At 36.3% G+C, this 23,539-nt stretch overlaps 2 protein-coding genes across 8 annotated transcripts in view; both read right to left on the minus strand.

Annotated features, from left to right (window-relative positions):
* Nucleotides 1–14,095, minus strand: part of LOC118262238 (heparan-sulfate 6-O-sulfotransferase 2) — a 70,051-nt gene extending 55,956 nt beyond the window's left edge. For 2 of the 5 annotated variants that reach the window (XR_007705809.1, XR_007705810.1), the window contains exons 1-3: nt 13,390–14,079; nt 5,395–5,631; nt 398–495 (exon numbers count right to left, since the gene is read on the minus strand). Coding sequence is in view for 3 of the 5 variants with exons in the window: in XM_050697631.1 (XP_050553588.1) it covers nt 398–495; nt 5,395–5,631; nt 13,390–13,578 (524 nt within the window). In the remaining 2 variants the exon portion in view is untranslated. Of the gene's footprint in view, nt 1–397; nt 496–5,394; nt 5,632–13,389 lie in introns of all 5 variants that reach the window. The other 3 variants (XM_050697631.1, XM_050697629.1, XM_050697630.1) reach the window with 3 other exon arrangements.
* Nucleotides 14,096–15,638: 1,543 nt separating this feature from the next.
* On the minus strand, nt 15,639–23,165 carry LOC118262319 (YTH domain-containing family protein 3). 3 transcript variants are annotated; one of them, XM_050697627.1, is made up of 6 exons: nt 22,871–23,165; nt 22,738–22,762; nt 19,941–20,072; nt 19,238–19,366; nt 17,306–18,987; nt 15,639–17,066 (listed from the first exon to the last, which is right to left on the minus strand). In XM_050697627.1, exons 1-6 carry the CDS (start codon nt 22,892–22,894, stop codon nt 17,025–17,027), a joined length of 2,034 nt encoding a protein of 677 aa, XP_050553584.1. In that variant the 5' UTR covers nt 22,895–23,165; the 3' UTR covers nt 15,639–17,024. The 3 variants fall into 3 exon arrangements, with proteins under 3 accessions (XP_050553584.1, XP_035429459.1, XP_050553585.1); XM_035573566.2 differs by having other exon boundaries at nt 19,241–19,366; nt 22,871–23,157; XM_050697628.1 differs by lacking the exon at nt 19,238–19,366 and having other exon boundaries at nt 22,871–23,163.
* Nucleotides 23,166–23,539: the final 374 nt, after the last annotated feature.

Here is a 23,539-nt window from a genome sequence, read left to right on the forward strand (position 1 = left end):
TATTATTTATGTACATTCGGCACATTTGCATGTCCAAAACAGGAAAGGCCAGCGATGGGCCCAAGGACACGTCGTCGCCGGCGCCGCTGATGTAATCGAATGTCCCTGTTGTTTCGCGCCGACACAATAATAATTCATATTCAAATTTCGAGCCCGAAATAATTACCACGACATGAATTTATCGCGCCACAATATGACTTCAACTCTTTGTCGCCATTGGGAGCCCAACACGGAATTCTAATGAGACACGTGTTGCAGTTTACACAGCTTGGACTCACTGAGCTATTCAACCAACAAAAAATATGTTCGTGAGACAACAAAAACTAAATGGAATGCTTTCAATATTAAGAACTTTACCATGACTGCGATGAAACAGTTTTTTGTATCAGGTACTTACTTCCAACCGGTAGAGTATCTCGAAAACAGCCATATTTCGTTGCTGTGCGGTCGAAAACAATGGCACCGTTTTCGCGCTCGTTGACAGTTGCATGGCCTCTGTGGAAGAAATCGAAGTTTGAGTATGTAGGTATTTATGGAAAAAGGATGTTAAATGCGATTATTCGAAGAGCGTAAATGGAAACATGATACCAATAATTTTCAGATCATCGCAATATGTAATAGATAGCCAGATCTATTACATATTGAAATAATGAAACAGAAGAATAAATCATAGCAATATTCCATGCTCGAGGTAAATCAATAAATTATTGCTTAAGTACATTTAATACAAAAGTTAAATCGTTCTCTCGCGTACAATTTAAACGAGAGGGATTTTCATTTCCTCCATTGGGCGTGAGTTCTTTGAAGAGGGATCGTTGTGTGCGGAAATTACCAGTGAAATCGGTATCGTTGCCGTGCCAGCGCGTGCCGAGCGGACGCACGGAGCGGACAATCGCTCCAGTCCCCGACACCCGAGACGAGACTTCACGAAAATCAGAAAATCCGATGAACAGCACACCCAGAAACTTGTGTAACTCAATCCGAACATTTTTATCAGATTCCCATATATATTACCTATACAGTTTGCGCAATTTGTTGGGGAAGTTTACCCAGAGTAAACCAAAGCTGTTTATCGTTATTAGGAATATTTGTTACTACGGGGGTAACAGATAATAAATGTCGAAATTGTTATCGGGGTGTGGCGTTTGTAGAGAGAAGAAAATAAGTAAGATTCAAATATACAATATAGGTATTGAACGAAGGAATGGGGAAAATATATGACCAATATTATAAACAGTAAACAGTTTACGTTGTTTAAGGTTATCGGAAGAAAGATAGAAATTCCAGAATGTCAGTAACATGACACGAGCAAGAGATTAGAATAATCTTAGGGAAATCCCGACCAATCATTACGCAACAATACTCTATTACAATTGGCAGTGGGTGGACAAGGCCGATGACAACAATCAGGCATCCCACATAAAATGTAGGACCTTTTACAGACTACATCTGTTAGACGGCAAAATATTAAATCCGCACGTTCTGGACACTGCACAAGTAATGAAGCTGAATAGTGAATTCGTAGAGTAAATTAGAAGGACGGAAGCGAGCGGGCCGGATGTCCGTAGAGCAAGTGGCGCGAGATACACTCAAATACCAAATTACACAAATGTACAAGAGTAAATATACGACGCTACAGAGCCAGCGGGTACCAGTGGACGGTATTTACTAACATGCATACTGGAGCTACAGGAATGCTTGCTCGTACTACAATCATTGTACGAGTTACTAAAACAAGGTTACTTTGGCTACAAGGAAAGCTAGACTGCAATTACTTTCAGGAACTGACACACCTGGCAAACACGTTCAAGACAAATTGAAACCAACATTCCGCTCAAAATATTCACATTAGATAGAACCAGAGACGGGATGTGAAGTCTTGATATATGTGAATTCAGGACAACAAACTCTAAAGTTAATTTGATTCTCAATCAAGGCTCTGGAGGATATAAAAGACGTAATAAAACGTTGCAAGAAAATATTATTATGTCAAGGGAACGAGGAAACGAGAACAGACTTTCTATTGATTACAAAAAAATACGTATTTAAAAGAGTCAGCTAGAATAATAAATAAATGAGTAGGTAGCTATAGGAATTTTAATCTGCATTGAAATATCGAAAACCAGACAAAAAATTGGAACAAAGGATTGATTGAATGTCTCGGTTTCGATCCAAAAGAACACAAAAATATCTGAAGCGGTATGAATGGGGAATGGCAACATTGTCTACGGATGCGTAGTGAGTGTACGGCCGTTAGTCCATGAGAGAGTACGAGCGTTCGTTTCAACGGGCGGATTTATTTGATTAATCATTTTTATTTGTTTTCATGCTCTGAACGCCGAACGTAACTTTGGATAGATATTGCTGAATCCGCTCAGATTTAATCAATGTTGATATTGTCTCTGTTCCTTACATAAACTTTCTGTAGCTCCAAATTCCAAGACATCACATTGGATACTTAATCTTGTTTGGTATCTCTGATGTTCATTAAGTTTTACTAGGTATGTTGTTTTCGCTTCTCTGATATTTGACGGATCATATTCACTGTCATAAATCTTAATTAAAAATCATTAGACTTATTCCGCAGAATTCCGTTGATGAAAACATGTAAAACAATAGATTCATGCTGTTTACATACAATTTTTGTATGGCTTACTCCTGTGTTCAAAATTATTCAAAGCGGAACAAATGCTATAGAATGAACAATGGCCCGAGAGCATGTAGTGGTACATTGTAATGCGTAGAAACAAAGCAGTTAGGTTACTAGAAACACATAATACGTATGCTGCGCACATACATATAGTTAAAGTTGAGCTCGTAAGCACCGGAATACATTCATCCTTTGTGGGGACCCTGTCACGAAACTATAAAAGAAGCAATGAGGAACCAATCATTGAAACGGTTTTTTATATTATTTCATGCATATTAATGAGAAATCATACAAACAAACGTGAGGCAATTGAAAATTGAACATTTTGCATGGCTAGACATCCCAATTTAGAAACTTATTAATATTTCAAGCGGCATTTTTATTACAATACAATTATTCATGTATTGTACACAATACAAAATATTGGAAAAGTTTGAGTGCCACATCCAATAAAACGTTTTGCGCTTCAGCGTTGTTCCAAACCACATCCCAATACAGTAGGCAGAGGAGGGCCGAAACAGGCGGAGCGTTAAAATATTTACACTGCGGTTGAAAACACGCGCCCTCGTCTGAACCGCCTCGCTCCCAGCGAACATATGAACAAACTACATATCTACACGTTCACAACCACACAATGACTTTGAAAAACGTAGAAAACGAACATTCACAAACATACCCTTTCCAACATATGGACGAACTAAAAGGATTTACCTACACAGAAAAGATACGAACTACGTGTTGTTGTTACTACAAATAATAAGTCAATGTAACTCGAAACACGACGAAAATATACTGCACATTTTCTAGATTATCTTCAAGTATATATTTCTAGACCGAAAACACGTATAAATAGTGTTTACGCGTCGGTCACATAAATACATTAGCTACCCGAAGATAAAAACGCGATATTCGTCGGCAAATGCAGACGGAATTTAATATTGGACGCACAATGGACGTGCCTCTACAAAATTAATACATCTTACACATTGAATATCATTCATTGGCGGTACTGCAGACCTCTTCAATTGTTCGGTTGAGAAGAGCGGAAAGCAAATGAAAGGCGGTCCATTGAAAGTGTTCAAAGTTTGCGTACGTGCCCAAGCAGATACGTATAGAGCATCTTTTTCATTTTATCTTTGACCCTTGCCCTGATCCGTTATAATATCGCCTGTTTTTATTCAATTAACTAAATAATGATTCGGTTCTGTTTCGGTGGTCGATTCCCGGAAACTTTATTATATTATCGGCATGTAGTGGCAGAACACGTAAATTAAGATAAGTGTCAGATAAGTAAAATAATTCAGATTCAAGTTTTTATAAGAACTTTGAAGTGACCCGATTGAATGGTTGTGTAACAGGACACAAAAAATGTGACTCCCTAATTTAAAATAACGCGTAGAACGTAGATAACTTCAACTATAAATAAATCCTGTTTCTGATTCTTAACACACGCCAACGCAAATTGTTCGGTTTCCGTCATGAATAGAAATCTATCTCACATGAGCAGATATGATACACTTTATAGACGAAGGCTATCTTGGAAGTAGCTACTTGTGTCAATTTACATTCAAATCGGCTTTATTAAGGGGGAATATCAATGAGATACGACGCGGAGGATCTCGATATTGCTTTTTAATATGGGTAGCCTACGAAGGATCTAAAAATTACAGCGTACACAATTTACAAAATAAAAATATAAATCCAATTCGAGGCGTACAACTTAATCTGCAAAGTGGAATTAAATAAAAAGGAGGGCGGTGTTCTACGCTACAAAAGTTCTGGTTGTAAATGGCGCTCAGATTTCATCGAGAAAAGCTTAATTTTCATCACGTCAGACGCTGTGTCATCAATTTTCGTAACTAACATTAAGCGTCAGCGGAAAAAATATAAAATCTAATTACTCTTTCGGATTATAGTGCGCACTCTGGCCAGCGTCGATACTGAAAATTCATTTTTAATTAAGTCTGAAAGCTCATCCACAAAGAGCTTTAAATGTTTGAAGAGGCAGCCACAACGCTTCTAATTACGCCACCATTATCATTTACGTCTATGTGCCGACGTTTGACACAACGCTTTTATGGACTCGAGGATTTCAGCTGTCTTGGTAGCAACATGTAATTCAATTTGTAACATTTGTAAGTAGGCGCCGCTGGTACAAAGTGTCGGGAAGTCAGGTCGGGAAAGTGACGGTGCATTTTCTTTTAACGTGTTCGCCATTTCCAGGAATTCTGCCGTGTCACCGTACCTCGTGCGCGCTTTAATAGCCCACTCCAAATGTAACACCGTCGTTTCATATGTCTGTCACGTACTTCAGAGATTTTTCATTCTAATTTTCTTGTTCAAAATTTCCAGAAGCTGACTACCTATCTACCAGTTACAATTGACTGCACATTGTAACCATACTCGTAGGACATTACACGTCTTACTGTATTTTATTAGGAACTTAACATATTGCACCCATAAGACATACCATATAGGTATGGTTATGTCTTATGGCTGCAATATGCCATGCCAAAACCTGTCGTCTGAGTATCACATTGCAATCGCCATTTCAACTTGACTGCGTAGGTGAACCGACTTAAATGTTTTCCATTGCAATTAAGTGCATCTAACTAAACCGAACCTTAAATCGCCCACGATCATTCCAGCTCACCCACAAAGTTGCATGTCTACTGTCGAGACACCTACAAGCTAAACGGGAGAGACAGGTGGACGGATGTAGGTTGCTATTTTATTATACGAACCTTTAAATCTAAATCCATGACGAGGTGTTTCCCGAAAGAGGTTCCGCCAGTTTTCTGTATGTGCAAGAAGACCATGACGTCGTGGGCGTTCAGGTCGAATCGGAAGTCGTCGTGGAGGACTTCGTCATAGGAGAGACCCGGCTGAGCGATGACGTCAGGGAGCGGCCTGCCAGGAGCTTCAGCGTACGAGAGGGCCAACGACTCGGACACCCGATCCCGCGGTGTCAGTGCGCACACCTGATGACAAAACATATACACAATGAGTTTTGAAGTAAAATACAATTTAAACAATATTTTGAACTAACAAATGTTCATGTTTTGATGAAACGCTAAATTCCTATAACTTATTCCCATTAGTAGGCGTGTATAAAGCGTGTAACGCTTGTCAGCGTCCCACAATACCGTGAAACGAAAATGTTGGTTGTTGATATTATTCCGTTGGAACTTATTTTCACACTCTAGCTCAGGTGGGGCTGTGGGGCTGAATGTGCATCCATCACCACAAACACAAAGCTCTGTTCAGTAGAGCGTAGAAATACGAATACGTAGCTAAGATACATTATTTGCCTTCGTCTTTCATATTTTGCTGCTAGACCAGAAATACAAGATGTATAGTCCGTTAACCCAGCATTTTCCAAATTCTTTTAGCTATCATAATGTCACTATATTAATCTAACAAAAATGGTGCCGATTCGATTGTAACGTTATTCTTCGAATGTATCTTTGTGACAGTTATAGATCACTACACCAAATCGGTATGTGACAATAATTTACGATTCTAGGTATAAAATTTGCATCTAAATACGGATCGTAAACTCATAAAGAGCAAATTAACATAGCATAATGAAAAATGTGTAAAACTTGTTTTATTCGATGAATATTGCTTTGTGATTCATATTTGTCACAAAGGTTGATGAGAGGGCTTTCGGGCCCTCGAAAGTTCATTTATTCTGACCCCTACAACCGCGTATCAGAATCAACTAGATATTGGGGGCGGGATGGGTTCATGTAACATCGCTGAAGCCTAAACACACATTGCGGGATATATGAGAAATATTACTCAAGTATTATGTGTATATTTCTCATAAATATTGGGTCAACAAGCTTCTTTTTTAACTCTATATTTTCACTCGTGTCTTTTTTGGCCGTAGAAAAAAGCTGGGTAGATAGACACGTGAAAAGGATAAAGTGACCTGTTGTTATTTTTATATTTACAAATAAGAAAGTGATTTATGTGTGAAATATTATTTGTATTATTTAATAGAAAAAGGTACTAGTTATTTCAATATTCAACTATATAGTTATTGTTACACATAGTATACTCGATCTGCATCTTCCTGCAGCTACATAGATTACTATCAGTGAAAACGGTCACACAGTTTCACAGGTTAGCTATTACATCTACATAGCACATCTCCATGGAAAAGCACCCTTACAATCAAATATACAAACTTCCTCCATGAGGAAAAGTTAGTTATTAATTAAATATATATACATAGTAACTGTTGCCATCTGAATTATACGAATCAGAGACACGTGTACGCAAAATTTGACTTGAATTTCTTTACAAAGAGTGCAAGTGATAGCCGGCTTTGTAAGCGCCCTTTAAAAAAGAAAGGTAATGAGTTGGTTCACTTCAAATTAACCTCACTTTTGTGGCGAGAGAAATCTGAATATCAAAGGAGGTCATCCATTAAACGCGAAGAAAAAGCAGTGTAAATTACCTTCCTGAAGTGTCATTGTGGAAACTGGTGAATGAAGGCGGAATTAGGTCTGCGTGGCGACACAGGACTTACTTATTCAAATATTCACTTAATTCTTTCTTTTCATAGTTAATAATAAAATTACTTATTTACTAACTACATAGTACATAACCAATTACTTTTAATGAGAAATGAAGTCAAACTATGTACTGATTACTTTGTTTTGGATAGACAATAAATAATAATCCTTATCCCGATGGGGGAAAAACCAACTTATCAACAGACAGAATGGGCACAGAACCCCGTTATCAATAGTTAAGCGATTGCTCTATGAATAATGTCATTAGATAATAATAGTTACAAAAATAAGGAAAATGTAGGAGACAAATGGTTACAATCAAAGTAAAAACATGTACTTAATGTTTTATTTTATTATTGTGGTAAACCACATTATTTATTTGAGAAACAAAACAGTCGGATATAACTATGTGGTCTATATTATTAAACTTTTTACAATATAAATTCCCAGTATTCCTGGGAGTGAAACAAAATCTAACAGTTCTCCATGGCATTTTACTTAAAACTTCTCCACGATACCTTAACTTGGCAACAACAGCCATTTGTATTCAATATTTTCTATTCCATTTCGTATTGTTCTCACAAAACGGGTTTATTATAAAGAAGCCATTTATTAAATAAGTCCAACGTAACATAGTATACACGTATAACAAATAGTATACTGTCTCGGTATTTCGAAAACCAACGAAATACTGGTTCTACGCCGATTTAGACAATATAACATGGCGTTACATGTTTCGGAGCTTTTCAATAAAAATGGTAATCTTGCTCCAATTACATTTTTATCAGACCAGTAACTATAGGTTTTCGTTAAAATCACTTAACTAACACTGTAAGTACTTACGCACCTAATTATTCAAGTTCGACCCAAATATATTTTCCAAATGTTCTTCAAACCGAGCTCAAGGGTATACATTAAAAACAAAGTCTCCCCATTGCTTCACGTAAGTACGGTTTGAAAGAACCCCTTAACCTCTTTAAAGAAACCCAATTTCTCGAATTTATTTCTCATTTCTCTGCATATTTTCATGGTTTCCGTTACAGTAAAATCTAATCTAGAAAGAAAAATGTTTTAATATCTTTTAGAGTCGCGTTAAAGGTCGGTGGGGGTTACGAGGGTGAAGGGATAAAGGGTGTCTATGCTCTCCCCGCTTGTTTGTTCGCCTAATGAAGTGGGTAGAGCGCTCTGGCCCATTAATATACGGTTACAATCAGCACTGCCACCACCCCAACGATTCTACTCCACTTATTACGATTACTGAGATGTCGCCGAGACTGTAAACAACAAACATTAAATATCTGCGGTTTACATTAAAGAATCGAAAACAAATATTGGCACGTATTTCAAAATAAAATTAGTCAGGTTGAAGGTAAAAGGCATCATATCGCGGCGTAGTATCGATTACTAGTTACAATTCAGTATAACCCTCGCATCGATCAAAGGTTTTCGTTGCGGATTACTCATCATTGATGCATTAGCAGCGGTTTATAATAGGCGGGGAGGGTATACTTTACGTAACACGATCCGGCGCCAAGCGCACGGGACGCTTTCTGGCGCCTTATTATAATGCAGGAATAGAGTTATTAAATGTTACCAAGTTTATCGTCAAGTGCAGCCCCTCGGCGCGGCGCTTCGCAGCACTTGTTTACCTTCATTGTTTTGTTATCTTTTCTTAGTTGTCACACAGCGGTGTCGCCTACATCGCAAGAACTTTACACGACCAACTTCCTCCGTAAAGTCATAAAAGTCACATGAAGACGTATTGTGTAAGTAACCGCTACACGTTCCAACGGCGTAACTGTGCTAATTAAAACTAGACCTGTGCCTAATCAAGTCTCGCATTACATTAGTGTTGACGTTAGCAAATTAACAAAAGCCACAACGTGCCCCAAATGTTCACCTCAACTTCTCAGTCCACTTCAACTGTGCTCTACATGGCCGAGAGGTACAGCAATGCTTATCTTAATTTCAGTTATTTCTTGCTCCGAGTTACATTTCTCTGAAAGTAAGACCTAGTTTCGATATAGGTCAAGTACATTACGCTATATCAACATGTTGTAACAAGGCTTCAGTTATAATAACCAACAAAATTAATGCGACGATCGCGTGTGAACGCAATTTAGTGCAGAAAAAATGTTTAAGTTCTAAATTATCGAATTAAGCATTATGTAACGGCTAAGCTTCCAAATGCTAATTGCTCAAATGGAAAAATGGCTGGTATTATTAATTTGTAGCAGGTAAGTATTACTTTATAAAACACCTAAAATACATGTTACACCTTCTTAAATAGGTCCTTAGGTACTTCTGAGATAATTCTCATTTACTGCCCGTTTTGGCGCCATCTAATTAGAGTAAATAGAGCTAATGTGCAGTGCTAAACACTTACAGCATAACTACAAATCCGGACTATGAGGTACTTAAAACTAATTAACATTGGTTTGATGAGTACGCGCACTAGAATAGGGGCAAACTAAATTGTGTCATCCTCTTGAAGATGTCATTAATTAATGAAGTAACTGTCTAGTTGTTAGTTTTAGTATATTGTCGAGTATAACGTTTGCGTTTGAGCCATCAGGTACTCATCAAAACATTGAAAACCCTGTTTAACTGTCATTTTTATTCAGTCTTTGAAAGGTCGCTAAAAAATTTACATAAACAAAGTATTTATATCTGAATAGGTATGTAAGTAATGTATCTGTCCAGGTGTTATCCTGTCCATTATCAATTCACGGCGCGGTCCGTTGCGACTGCCGACAACTGGCACCACCATATGAGGCCTTGGAGTCAGTACGAAACGCAGCTCGCGTGCGAAGAGATGCAATTTTATCCTTTGTTTCGACTTTTGCAATTCGAATGTTAAACGCATGACCATAGAGGGAACTGGAAAGAGGTATTTCAAGGCCTAAAGGCTACTGTCCCATGCTTGGCACTGCGAGTACGTTGCAAGTTGCAACATTGCAGGACATCTCTTCGAAGCTCCATAATTAAATGGATGAGCAGTCGATAAAGATTGCTAACTGTTGGGAATGAATCCCAATCGTCTGTTTGAATAACTTGCAAATGAACAAATGTGCAGAAGTTTATAATATTACGTAGTTAACTTTTTTACATAGGTTGACATTGGCACTGAATCTGTTCTACGCTGCGTTTTATCAAAAAATTACCAACATAAAAGAAGTGAATGAACTTGATCAAATTACAGCAGCTTTTATTTTATTTTCTATCTAAGTAGTTAATAGACAAAACGACTAGAATTTTAAAATATGCATTATAAGCGAGGTCAAGCACCGACGCGTCCGTGACTTCTCCACACCGACTAACTAGGTATACCTAGCTACATAACGACATTGCAATCCGTTTGCAGTTATTTAAATTACAAACATTTTTCCGACTGCCAATACTGATCCGCCCACGAGTCTACGACACGTCTATTAAAGCTGCGCACGCGATTGTCCGCATCATAGCATCGTGGCTCATTCGTTGACGTCGGCCGATACAAAACAAAACTTCATTAGCAGTTCCCACTCGATTTTACAAAGATATGAAATTATTATTGTACAAAAAGTGGTCAAATGCGAATCGTGGCGTAGCGTGGCGTGTTTGAAGACTTCGAACCAATTTTTATTAAAAACAATGATTGATCGCTACACGTTACAGCTTCATACCAACATGTAGTTTGACGTGGCTGGTGGTTGCAAGTCCTGCCATTTTTTGCGGGCGGCCCGTCAGACCGGCCTGCTCGACTCCTGGCTACCTACTGGTAAAAAAACTGAACATGATGGCCGCCACGCTCTTAATTAGTACTGTTGATACGTCTATGAGCTCTATGGCTGTGTATTACTTACAAGAATAGTTATAGCTACCATTTTCAACTTTATGACCTTTGATAAAGGTTGAATAGTTATGCAATTACAAAATTTGTCAGTTTAGGATAGTTTTCTCATTTAGAAAATATCTTAATTTTATCTAACTAATAGTTAACTATTATTATATCAATCTCTTCTCTGTATTGTTAGATAAATATTTACAGTCTATATTACATAACAATCATTGTCAAAATGTTAAATAAGCCACTTAAAGCCTATCAATTGATGATAAACTAGGTATAATGATATTGCAAAATTTGCAACAAATACATTTTTAACAATTTGCATAAGTAGAGATTAGATAATAAGAGTTACTTATATATCATTAAATTGGCACCAAGTAATTGATAAAGAAATGTAGGTAGGTGAGATAACCTGATTGTCCTATAGATGAGAAATATATAAACTAAATTTATCAATAAATATTTTAAGTATCTGTTGTAATTATATAAATATAGTTACAGAAATCTAAATGTGAATTAAAAGTAAAAAATGGCAGTATGACATAAAAAACTTAACTATTAGACAAAATCATCATTTATTTTTATTTTTTATTTAATATATTTGAGACTGTGAAAAAATTTCATGTTATTGTTCCTCCATAGACTAACTAGTTATAGAATATGGGTATCCTATGTAATAGCTTATCAAAATCGGCAGTTAAAAAAGTTAAGCTTAAAACTCTCATATATAAGAAAACAATATAAACCACACTGTGTCTCACTTGGTCCCGTTTCAGCACACAAAGGGACCAGAAACTCCATTTTGCATTTGTAATTAATAATGTATAAAAATAAAGTAATGTTTATTTGTTTTATTTAAAACATTTATTAATGCCTAACTATTAATAGCTTTAATTTAACTATAATACAATTAACTTTATTAACAATATCCTGAAGTGAATAATACATTGTATTAATTTGAAAGCTTACATATAGGCACTCGTTATTATTTAATAGTTTCCGTAAATGTACAGATTACTAACACTTACTAATTAAATACTGTGGTTTTATACTATTATAGTATTATTATTACATTTATGTAGTTTCTATGTTATCTCATTTTATAACAATATGTTGTTATGTGGTTTTATTATAATTATATGTTTTAAATATTGATTTAGGCTCAGTTCAATCAACTCTGGTTGTTAAGTTTCTCTGTTAATTTATTTATTTATTTAAGGCGTTTTGCACAAAATTATGTACATAGGCTTGTGGGCTTAATGCCATGGACATTCCCTTCCAGCCAAACTTTTGGGTGATGCAGAGACAAAATAATTGTGGTAGCAAGAAACAACAATATCTAACTAACTAATAGACAATAGAATAGTTTCCTACTAGTCAAATTTTTTACTTACTTTATTTATTATTTACACAAAACAATAATACAATAAATAACAAATAGCAAATAAAAATCACTAAGGATTAGGTTTAAATACACAATAAATATTAAAAAGTCGAAGAAACATTTTTTTGCCTGAGGAAACTAACCAATTTAATTATTTTCACTTATTTAACATACAAAATATCTCAAAATACCATGTGTAAGTTAATTTATCTAATATTTACTTGGCAGTGATGATTATTTTGTTTAGCTCATATTGCTCATTCCGACTTAATAGTTTATTTGTGTAACTTTTTCATGTTTATACTCAAATGTTGGTAATATTTATTATATTAATATTATAAAAAATAACAACATGTGTTAACTTAAATTAGTTTTATAAAATCGGTTGCATTATTTTAAACTGGGTACTTAATATTTTCATAATTGCTTTCTATTATTCTTCTGCATACAACTGATAACTGATAGACAATATTTATTTACATATAGTTAAATATTTTATTTTATTATAACCTAGTAAGTAAACTTATTAAAAAAGATTAAAAAAAAGTTTTTTATAATACCTATTTCACAAATAAAGTTTCTGTCATTATACAAATGCTACAATATCTTTTTTATTTGTATTTAAAACTGTTCTACAGTAACTAATTTTGGTAAGAAAAGTAATTTAGAAAATAGAACATGTTTTACATCTAATCATTATTAAATAAGTTAGATTTTAATTCATGTAAATATGCTTATCCAGTTGATGCATATTAAAAATTATAACTATAAGAAATATTTTTAGAATTATAAAATTAGGAAACTAATATAGTTTCAAAATAACATTATCTATCTAACTTTATTTGACAATAAATCATTTAAAAAGTTAGTGTTCCAAAATTATTACAAGGAATTTGTAGGTGTGTTTACCTCAAACAATGAACATAAACATAAACATTTTGTTGTAGACAGTTTGTAACTAAGAAGGTTTTATCTCTATGCAATTAGTCTATTTGCTCACCTGATCGGGACAGAAGTATCCAAATGCCACCATACCAAACAGTGATAGTAGTAAACAGAACAGTATCACTTTTCGTAACTTCGATCTTGGCTCCATTTTTTTAATTTCGTAGACACCGCTCGGCAGTAACAAAGCGAAATCACTATCTACTTGCACTGATACACTTTTTTGCATTTCGACCGAATGCATGTCTCATTTTTACAAATATATACCCGACCCAACACTCACGGATTCTGTCTACTGTCTTTCTTCTAATACGAAAGTACATAAATTCATTGTAACATTGATTTCACATTGTTCTTATCATTATTCGATTATCTGACAGCGATACAGTCCAATAGCATTGTTTTGTTGATACCACACGTAGATATTATGCCATTAAACAAAGTCGAAAATAAAATGCGAGACGAGTGCGATACTCAAGGTGAGCTCGAGCCGACCGACTGCGACTGACACAACGCGAAGACGACTGACGGGCCCGACGAGACGCGACCGTAGGCAATGAACACAAACAAACAATCCTAGGGCAGAGCACATTCACGAAGCACTTACACTCTCGCACCATGTTATAGTATGTATGTATTAAAACTAATTAATTACTTAATTTACAATAGCAGCCATTAGATTTTTATTAAAATAATCGAATTTTTTCACCGCATATTCAATTTACACAGATTAGCGTGTTCCACTCATCTACTACATGAAAGTGACATTCACAAAAGAGAGCATAAAGATAAAAGTGAGACAGCGCTATACAGAAAAATCTTCAAGAAGAAAAGAGACGCCACTATACTGTTGGGAAAGTTGTGAACAATAATCTTGAATATAAATATAGGAACGGAACGCTTCCGTCGTTTAGAAATAACATCTGTCACTTTCACAGCTTTTTACTTGACAGTTTACTTTTTAATTTTCGTCCAAAAGCTACCAAACGTTGTTGCAATGAAACATTTATAGAGATTTTTCACCGTCCTTCTGGAGAGATTACCAAGGTAGATAGCCATGAAAAGCAGTGTCAGAAGAAGAATAAGATAGCTGGTCGAAATACAATATTTTCATTGACTTTCAGTAAATTTCCTTCTAATTATTTTATCTCATGAAGTTGACTTGTTAGGTAGCTACCTACCTATATAGGTTGTAATATGTTCCTACGTAGGTACATACTGCTATTAATTTACATTTTTCAAAAACTTGGTAGGTACCTTGATATCTTCTAGTTGCCTAGAAGCATCAAAGCATGATTTATATCAGCATTACTTACATCATTATCTTCATTTACCTTAGATCAATTTCCAGTTGATCCCATGTGCAAAAGTATATCCCGTTTAAACCATTCCTGATAGCTATTCTGCCTATTCTACTTTAGAACATTGTAAAATGAAGCAGTTGTAAGTACAAGCAAAAAATATTTTTGATTGATTACCAACACACGACATGGGTTTGAATGTAATATTTTTAACTTCTCTCTCTTCTAATCTTTTTATTAGGTACATAGTTACATACTATGCATGTCCTTGTCCACTGTACGAAGGTATAACACCCACTCTTCAAGCCATTATTAGAAACCTATTGTTGTAGATATCGATATTACTTACCGTTTCATCAAACGAGCTACCGACAAATTTTGAAAACCCTGCAATAACCAAGCGGGAATCGAACCCATTACTCAGTTCTCAAACAACCGAGTCGATTAAAGTTTTTTCCGATTTATATATAAACAATTCCTGAGTCGTAAATTAGTCCTTTCTGAAATTCAAATGATTAATGTTTGATGTTATTACTTAGGTACTCAGAGAACTTTCACCAGTACTTTTTTTTTCAAGTTTAGGGCCTGTTTCACAATATCTGGATAGCAGCTATGTCCCAGATAAATTTAAATTAAGAATGTAATTTGTATCAACCATTCATCTGTCACATAAGTTTATCGGGTACTTATATGGAGATGGTAAAACATGCGCTTATTGCACTTTTTTTTCAGTTTTACTGTCTCTACTTTAGTCGCTATAGGTATATAGGGAACTTTAATCAAAACTGTCGACTAAATAATAAAGAGATTCGGCTTCATTCATTATAATGAATAAAATGGAATAAAAATATCGTATGCTGGTCTCTTGGTATAACGTCAACAACATTTTCATATACAAATAACTTCTCTGCTATTTAACATAACTAATAACATCTACATTAATATCTAATAGACACACAAACGATAATTTTATGAATGGCTGGATAAAATAATAATTAACAAATTCAATGACAGGCTTTAATCCAGTATCACTTCTAAGTAAGAGAATTCCATATAGAAGATACATAATTTTTAAAATCAATTCTTCATGTTATTAAAGAAATCAGTTTTCTTACTAAAACAGAATACAAACTAAAAAAATATGTAAAACAAAGGACATATCTATAATGCATTAGCAAAATGAACTAGAAATTAGTTTAGGTATTAATAAAATACCATTGTGGCACTACTCCTAGACTTCTACACAAATCAAGAACAGATTCAAAATATTTCATTTATTGTAAAACGAAAAGGCACTTTAAAATTAAGGTGGGGGGCAAATGATACATGAATAAAAATATAATCAAGGTCAGAACAAGTTATAATGGAAATTTCTTTTTGTTTTGTCATCAATTTCTCTCGTCACACTGTAGTTTCACTTAAAAGTAGAAAATATGTTAAGTTCTTTTTTTATAATATATATGTACACATGTTAAAAAATTCAACAAGGAACAATCCATACATACCTACAACTTAGAAATAATTATGTGATCAGAATCTTCTCAAACTAGGTCACAGAACAATTTAAAATAAAGGTGTCATTTTACTCCATGATATTGCAATATTAGTTCATTCTCAGCAAATGCATAATATTGCCATATCGAAATTAAGTAAAACAGGTAAGCAGCACATGGAGTAAAACCAAACTCAATGCCACGAGAGAACTCATACATAACTGTCCATTATATTGATATAAAAAAATTTATACAAAAGGTCCACACCTTATTTGATTACAATTTCTGCAATATAAAAGTTATAATTCACCACTGATATTATCAGCTTTCATATATTTAATGAATATCATAGACACTTTGATGCCAAGTTATTGTAACACTCAGTCAGCGCACAATGTGTAGATATTTGTATCAACGTTTGTAACTTCACCAGTCCCTAACAATAGGATCAACTCCTCTCACCACAGAATTTTCTAGTTATAAAAATTACTATATTTTATCGATTCAGTCCACAAATTTGAAATAAAGTCCACAATTCCACTCATCGTCACCTAGTGCATAACTAGTGCGTGACGACTGTAGGTATTAATGTTCTGTTCACTAGGCGTTTGTTTATTAAAACGTTCTTCCAGTACGAATATTATTTAGCACATTTTAATTTGTTGAAAGTTTTTTAGCGATGCACTGTTTAAAACAATCAATAATATCTATGTTACATTTAAAATTGTTCAAGTTGGAACGCAACAACCGCCGGCCACGTCATTATAGGACATAATTTCTGTCTATGTATGTCCACTATACATACGTCTATGTAATGCGGTACCAATTAGTCGACTACTAGTTGTCTATGGGGAGAAGCCAGTCCTCAAATTGTTTTCACAAAACAAGCACTTCAATCAATTGCGGGGACGCCCGCGGCCGCGTGAACCGTCCCGGTCCTGAAACAAAACAATATTATACATTTCATTTATTAAAGGGGAAGGACAAGAATAAAACTATCTGTAACTTTGTTTTTATCGTGTTTACAATGAAACAGATGAAACTAAATCCTTGCTCAAATTAAAACATGACAACAATAACATTGTATGATACATGTATAAATCTACATCTACATATTTAATTACTTAATATATGATAGCAACAATTAATTAATGTATTATAGTGTAATACTACCCACCTTTCTGGGTCTGTTGTAGTCACGGTCACGATACATATTAGACAAGGGACCATCTCGGTACATGCCCGGATCATTGCGATCATTATGATCGTAGTCCCGATGTCCGTCATCGTCTAAATCGAGAGCGTCGCGATGGTCGCGAGGGTCGCGGTAGTTACGCGAGTCCCGATGGTCACGTGAATCCCTAGTATCGCGGTGGTCCCGCCCGTCGCGCCCGTCTCGACCGTCTCGGCCGTCGCGAGCGTCGCGCCCGTCTCGACCATCGCGGCCGTCGCGGCCATCACGACCCTCCCGGCCATCGCGTCCGTCTCGCTTGTCGCGGTAATCACGATAATTGCGACCGCCGTATCCGCGACCGTTGTCATGCTCCTCGCGATTATTGTCCTGCGGATGATAAGCGGGTACCTTGCGGGAATCTTCTTCCTCTTGACGCTTTTCATAATGAATGAAGTCGTCAAAAATAGATGTAGAATGGCAATAGCAGTGCATAATACGTAACACTTGCAACCCTTTAGCGTGGGGCACTTCCTGCGTATCGCGAGAATTGGTCACCGGCTTATTCTCGTTATTCTCTAATTTGATATGCCGTAGTTGCACGTTCGGAACGTCCTTAACATAGATCCACCTAACACGAAACTGTCCCTTCCACTTGTCCTGAGACCACACATTAGAATTGGAATTGTAATCAACTGCACTGGTCATGCGCGCCATTCCACAGAAATGGCCACTACCGTTCACAGAGAAGAACAGGAAAACTGCACCACCTTCCCTCTCGCGCTCACGGTATGCCGCGTCCAGACGTTTGTTACCGTGCTCAGTACTGCACCATATTTCATATTTAATGCTTCGATGAATATCATCCTCCGAGTAAGACTTGATCACAAAAAAGCGAGCCAAAGGTGCACTCAGATCGAATTCCTTGGGATTATAGTCATTCTTGACACGAAGTTCATCCAGCACAGGGTGCGGCACGGCAGGGGCTGGAGGCGGCTGCGGTACAGGAACCGCAGGCGCGGCCAGCTGTGGGCGCGGCACGTGGGGCTGCGGCGTCGAGTGCGCCGGGTGAGTCGCGTGCGGCGGCGGAGCTCTGGGCGCGTGGGTCCAGGCAGGCGGCGGCGGCGGCCCGCGCTGCTGCAGTCCCGACGGTGCAGGCGCGGCAGCCGGCGCCGGCGTAGGCATGGGCAGTGGCGCGGGCACGGGCGGCGACTGCATCGGCGGCGGGGGCGGTGCCGTCACTACAGGCGCGCTCTTGCCGGCGTCCCATGTACTGATATCCATATTGTGTTTTCCGGGAATAATCGGTGGTGGTGGCATGCCAGGGCCCTTCTTTTTCACAGCTCCGCCCTGCGATGAGGGCGCAGGTTTGGCGGGTTGACTCGCAATAGATGCCCATGTCATCTTTTTGGGTTGCGAGCCACCCGACACATCCTTGAGTTCCGGAGGGCGGTCCTTCTCCGACTTATGCTCTCCGAGCGAGAGTGACTGCACCCCCGTCTCGACAGCTTTGATTCCGTCGGGCACGTACAGCCCGTCGGCCCTGTAGTAGTCGTCATACTGCTGTTTGGCGCGACCGAGTTGTCCCCAGGTGGAATAGTCGCCATTACCGTGGAAATAATTAAACGTCGACGCTGGTTGTCCGAATGCAGCTGTCGAAAATGGTGTCGTTGAGGGTCCAAACACACCTGAAATTATTACAATAAAGATTAAAAACACGTCTTGCTGGGATTGTTTAGATCAAAGACAATATTAAATAAGCTGTTATAAAACGTATGGTAAGTAAATGGTAATTGGATGAAGAAGGTAGATGGTTGATACAAAGATGGATGCGGTATAACAGAAGCAAGGTGTTGGTCGAGGTATTGTCGTTTTCTTATGTAAGTAAAGTGATGAAAATAGTGACATCTTTTCTCTTGTTACTGTATGAATACTAGCTACCATCCATTCCATAAGAATCGTGAGGATTGTATCCTCCGAATGTCATCGGGTCTGTTCCATTGGTGGACCATGTCCCATCCCCGACTCCAAAAGCTTGATAAGGAAGTGCTGTTGTACCGTAATAACCTGCAATAAGGAAAAATATTTGTGTCTAAACAAATTTCCCACTTTCAAGTTATAAAACAACTAATTTAAAAGCAACAAGATACAAAAGATGTTTCTTTACTAATCTATTTCACTCTACGACAATAAGCCTCAAGACATATTAGCACAATTTGTTAATCGAGTCCCGCATTTTGTTATCTGATGAATAAAAATATTTACATCACAGACCAGAACATTTCGTCTGCAGTCGAGATAACATATACGTGAACACAGTGAAGGCTTTGAGATCGATGCAGTCTCTGTAGGTCAAAGTTCAACTAATTGTGGACTTGACCTTATTCCAATATTGGCACAGGGAATCGATTGTAGATAAAAGAGTATTGTGGGACTCTAGGAGCTATCTCTAGACACAGGACGCATGACCACAGATAGTACAATTCTAGATCGTTCCAGGGACTTTACTGATATTTGAAGTTGCTTGGGATGTGACTAATATAGGTTTGCGTGCGCAATACTTCGCAGAATTGATATCTCTGAGTGTTTGGCTATGTACTACGGTGCAGGGTCGGTAAGATGTTGAAACATATGTACCTACCTGCCACGCTGTAGGGGTCGGCCGCAGACGAGATGGGTGGCGCATACGATGGTTGTTGCTGGTGGCGCCATGACACCTCTGCCAACTCGTCGCCGCCGCTTTCTAAATGTTGCTCTTTCGGTGCATTTGTCACTATAAACCAGAATTAGAACAATATTAGTTAATGAGTCGTTTAAATTAGAAAACAACAGGATTACTTTATGAATATGTTATTATTCATGATCATGGTTATCATGATATTAATCATGATTTAATGATTATATTATAACTTCCTCTTTGATTATGTATTGTACTTACTTATAAGTTTATTTCATTACTTAGGATTTTACTCTCCGAGTATACATTTTAATAAGGTTTTCCAAAGACTTACTTGACAATAGACATTTTATATTTAGAAATATCTGTATACAATACCAGTTTTATCTGATCATTAAACATAACCATTGACTAATAATGTTCTTTAAGTACATTTTGAGTGCTCGCTAACTTGTATCGAGGGCCCTGCTTCTTTATCATCATAACTTAAATAGAGCTTGCTAAACAAACTGTTAGAAGGAAAGAATTTGAAGAATATTATGTGTTATCTATGATAATTATTTATTTTACCATTAATAGCTATTAATAGTTTCTTGTTCACACATTAACTGTGTACTTAATATTCAATTAAATAGATGTTGGCCTGATGTTCTTTAAATATGATACATTTATACTACACAACACAAAGCCATACATAGACAATGTTTAAATGTAATTTTACCATAACAAATTGTATGTAGAAGCACAAACTGATTTGTTTAGAATTATGAATGAGTCATCTAGAAAAGTTGTATAAATATACAAGCAATAATAGTCTCTGTAAACATGCACCATAGGTTGAATTTTACCTGATAACAAAATACCATTATTTGAATTATTTACCGCACACCACATATGGTTTCACTTTACTGTATCGAATTTAGGTACCTATAAACCATAAAGAGATAATACAAACATGTAAGGACAAATTTCTACATAAGTATGTAATAAATATTTCAGTTTCATGAAAACATTAGAAAAATACATTTTAAAACTTCTCCTGGCCTTTTCCGAGCTGACCCTCAGTATTTTACATGCAGTAATTGTTATCTGCACACAACAATTATTTTTAACAATAATATAGAGCCTAAAAGAATACCTAGAAGATACTTCCATTAAATTTAATGACTTTAGAAATATTTAGTAACTATTTGTCGCTCAACTGGTATTAATAGCACTTGTAGAATATGTACAACATGCCAGTTTTTATATCCTCTATTGCTAATGCTCAATTTTACACACACTATATTAATTACAATTGAAGTAATCAATTGACTACAATGATTATTTATAGCGAACCCGCAATGCAAGTCAATTTGCCGTCATAAAAGGAGTATTTGCTCAGAACTATGAAAGTTGTTGAGTGTATAGAACTCCATACAATAAAATAAGGTGTCCATTACATTACATTCCATTACCATGCAATACCTTTTGTGTATTTGAAGAGGTGTTTATTCAATAGTGAGCGCACTGATAGGCTAATGACAGAAAGTAGATTAAAAACCAATGTGAATGTGTAACAAAGGCAGTCCTTATCACTGAAAGCAATAATCTACAGGCCAATCTTTCACTGGACAGAATATCCATTAATCTCTTAACTGCTGTTATTGGACACCCAATAGAAAATGCATGTTGTCTCGCTTGGAACTATGTCTCGGCAAACCACAGGTTAATACATACATGTCTTTGTTTTTAAATAATATGTATGAATATAATTCTTTATCACTATTTGGCATTCACTTCCACTTATATTACTGGCAATATAAATTGTGTGTGTATGTTAGACAAATTCCAGCCTTTTTACATACACACCTTTACATGTTTGTGTTCTTATAATAATGAGGTTTATTCATAATTTTGTAGTTTTGATAATAAACAATGAGTGCCAAACATTTTTATATGAAAAGTGTCTTTGTTTAACAGTAAATTCATTCTGAAAATTATCACAGTAGAATCAAATAGATAATTAGGGTGGATCTTGAACATGTTTTAAAAATAACTTTATCACTTCAAAAGGGTGGTTCCAGCCATACTTTGTTACAAAACATATCAGAGAATGCTTGAATCACTAAAAGAAAACACATGTTTAGCTTTACACACCAAATGCTTGCCAGATTGCTTGATTAGGAAAACAATAATGAATGTAAAATACACCCATAGATCAAATGATGAAGCACAGAACTGTATGAGTCAAATACACACTGAATAACTGAAATAACATTGAACAGACTGGAATTTCATGTCTAATAAGACAGAGCAATAATAATATATTAAAAAACTTACTGTCTACATAATAATACATGTCTGCTACTTCTTCTCCCACATAATCAACAAGATTGTTACAGACAGAGTCATTGATTATGTGTGGGTGGTAAAGATTTTCAAGTTATTTTAGATATAGATGTCTGTGGGCTGATTGGGTGGGCCACCCACCTACATCCTCTCAGGTGTACAACATAATCATTACATTCTGTTCACCTAATATTAACATGCATCTGACAACATTCAGAATTTACAGTTACAATACCATTTTTCACTGTATTATCGTTAATTACGTTTACCTAGATATAAAATCACGAATGAAATAATAAAAGTGAAAGCTAAAAAGATTACGATGCTAATCGCAACATCGCAACAGCAAGAACCGAAGGCGAAGCCGACCGGTACGCTGTTCCACCTATGGAGAAAACACTTTGCAACGTCACAACGATACCATCTTTACCTTGGTTCCCTTGCCCTTTCATCCGCTACGATCGCCACAATCATGAAACAAGGAACAAAACAACAATGTTAGCTATGCAATACAACATTTTTACGTGTAATTATTGAAGAGAGATATCGTAAATGCGAAATACCTGATCTGACACGCCTGCTGACATTGGCCGCGATTTTGAGAATATAGAGCACTTATAGAAGTCTTTAGACACGACAATATCAAAATTAATCACATCAGTTTCACTACACAAGGTCCGGAGTGTCCGAGATTCACTTAATTATTTCTAAATGTCCGTGTTGTACAAAAATCCGCTGAAAGTCCGAAACGGATGGACGTTTGTTAATGGCGACCAAAGCAGTGTTGCCAATGCTTTTTCTTGGAAATTACCGATAAAATATTATTACACTTGCATCAAACCAATTAGCAAGTAGTACGCACTAAAACTTCATGACAAATTAATAGTTAGGGTGTGAATTTCACCTATTTTGAACATTAATTTATCCTATTGCAATGAAATCATAATTCAAGGGTTCTTGGAAATGCTTTCTTTCATAAATGACTCACAAGCGTGATTCATTCATCAGCTGACATCTTTATTTCCTACACCTACATTCAAAAATTCAATGGCGGGTTGTTTAAATATCGCCCTTCGACTCACTCGTGTGATGCATTAAGCATTCGTCAATCTGTGCTTGCTCACTTCATTGATGTGGGTTTTATACATCAATGGCTCACCTTTAGCATTTCATTCTAAGTCATTTGACCCACTCAGGTTGTCGGGTGCATTCATTAATTTTAGGTTTTGATT

This window comes from Spodoptera frugiperda, chromosome 12, assembly GCF_023101765.2.
Source record: "Spodoptera frugiperda isolate SF20-4 chromosome 12, AGI-APGP_CSIRO_Sfru_2.0, whole genome shotgun sequence".
Taxonomy (NCBI): domain Eukaryota; kingdom Metazoa; phylum Arthropoda; class Insecta; order Lepidoptera; family Noctuidae; genus Spodoptera; species Spodoptera frugiperda.